Below are 1,438 nucleotides of genomic sequence, written 5' to 3'. Positions count from 1 at the left end.
GTGTGTGTGTGTGTGTGTGTGTGTGTGTGTGTGTGTGTGTGTGTGTGTGTGTGTGTGTGTGTAATCACGGATATATAATCTCTGTGATTATTTTGTAAAAGATCACGGATATGTAATCTCTTTAAAAGATTTTTTATAAAAGATCTTTTAAAGATCTTTTTGTGTTCGATCGAAATTATCATTATTTCTAGAATGATACCAAAGAATCCGAGCCGCAGGAAGATGATCCATGGGCAGGACTTCCTTACACTGTAGATCTTGAAACTGGTAAGCTTATTTGTATTATTTATCTTCCTTATATTTACGTAATACCTTAGTAAAAAAAGAATAAGGATTCGATCTATTAAAGATGATGTTAATCGAGCTATTTTATAATCGAAATCATTCTACGAGCATTCTTTTATTTCGCCAGCGTATCAATCGCATTTTTTATCTCACTATGTTTTAATCGGAGATAATCAAAATCCCGTTTTCGGATACCAATTAAAGAGAGTCGACGCAAATGCTGTACATATTTTACGTTGGTCCGTGTGCCGGCAAGAACAGCTAAATACATCTGGCGCTCGCGGCTCTTTACGTCGGAAGCGTATCGAATTAACGCGGCAATTTGTAAGAGCCAATCCGAACATTCACTATAGTCCGAGCCTGCCGCACCTGGCCGCACCTTTGCGCGGCTAATTAGCATAAACACGCCGACCGAATGCACTTCGCCGACCATTCCTTTGGAAATATACCGTATACCGTGAAATATTTTGTCGCCATGCGTTGTGAAAAAATATATAATTGAAGACGCACGGTCTTAAACGCATTAAGTCTCAAGTTATAAAGAATTTAATTACATTGTAAAAATTTCATGACTCTTAATCAACAACTAAATTGACTATTACAGTTTCCCATAAATAACGATTATTGAAAGTTTTGATTGACAATTTACATTTATGTAATTATTATTAGATAAATTGATCTGTCTGAAAATAGAGACCAGACGCAATGGAAAACATATATTACGTACATATATAGTAGTTAATAGTGAACGCATTAATAGACCAGGCTGCATCTTGTTCCTTTTTTAGTTTCTTTGGCATTCTTGTCGCGCGCTTTCTGTCGCACAATAAAAAGGGAGATAAGTACGTTAGCAGCGAGAAATGTTATGCGACACGAACTGCATGTGGGAGAATGTCGAGGACACTCGTGCGAATGTCGAGAGTGAGAGAGATGAAAGGAGACTGCAATGAGCGCGCATGCAACGCGCCGCGGCGTCTACCTGCATGCCAAGGTGCACTTTGTTCAGGTATATAACTACGGGTTTCCAGGCAGGCAGGTTCCAGTTCCGGAGGACTCGAGGTTGGGGAGTGGCTTCAGGAACGCCCTCGCTACCTTCCTCCCTACCTCGCCTTTCCAACCCCACCAGCCTGTCCAGCCCTTCTGTCGGGTTCCC

General features: G+C 40.7%; 1 protein-coding gene across 2 annotated transcripts in view; it reads left to right on the top strand.

Moving 5' to 3' along the window:
* The window catches only part of LOC108694857 (segmentation protein cap'n'collar), a 112,443-nt gene that overhangs the window by 44,884 nt on the left and 66,121 nt on the right, over positions 1–1,438 (top strand). For both annotated transcript variants that reach the window (XM_018204541.1, XM_018204542.1), the window contains exon 3: positions 192–267. In XM_018204541.1, the coding sequence (XP_018060030.1) occupies positions 192–267 (76 nt within the window). The remainder of the gene's footprint in view (positions 1–191; positions 268–1,438) is intronic.

This window comes from Atta colombica, unplaced genomic scaffold, assembly GCF_001594045.1.
Source record: "Atta colombica isolate Treedump-2 unplaced genomic scaffold, Acol1.0 scaffold125, whole genome shotgun sequence".
Classification (NCBI taxonomy): Eukaryota; Metazoa; Arthropoda; class Insecta; order Hymenoptera; family Formicidae; genus Atta; species Atta colombica.
This window is presented reverse-complemented; position numbering and strand designations above follow the sequence as displayed.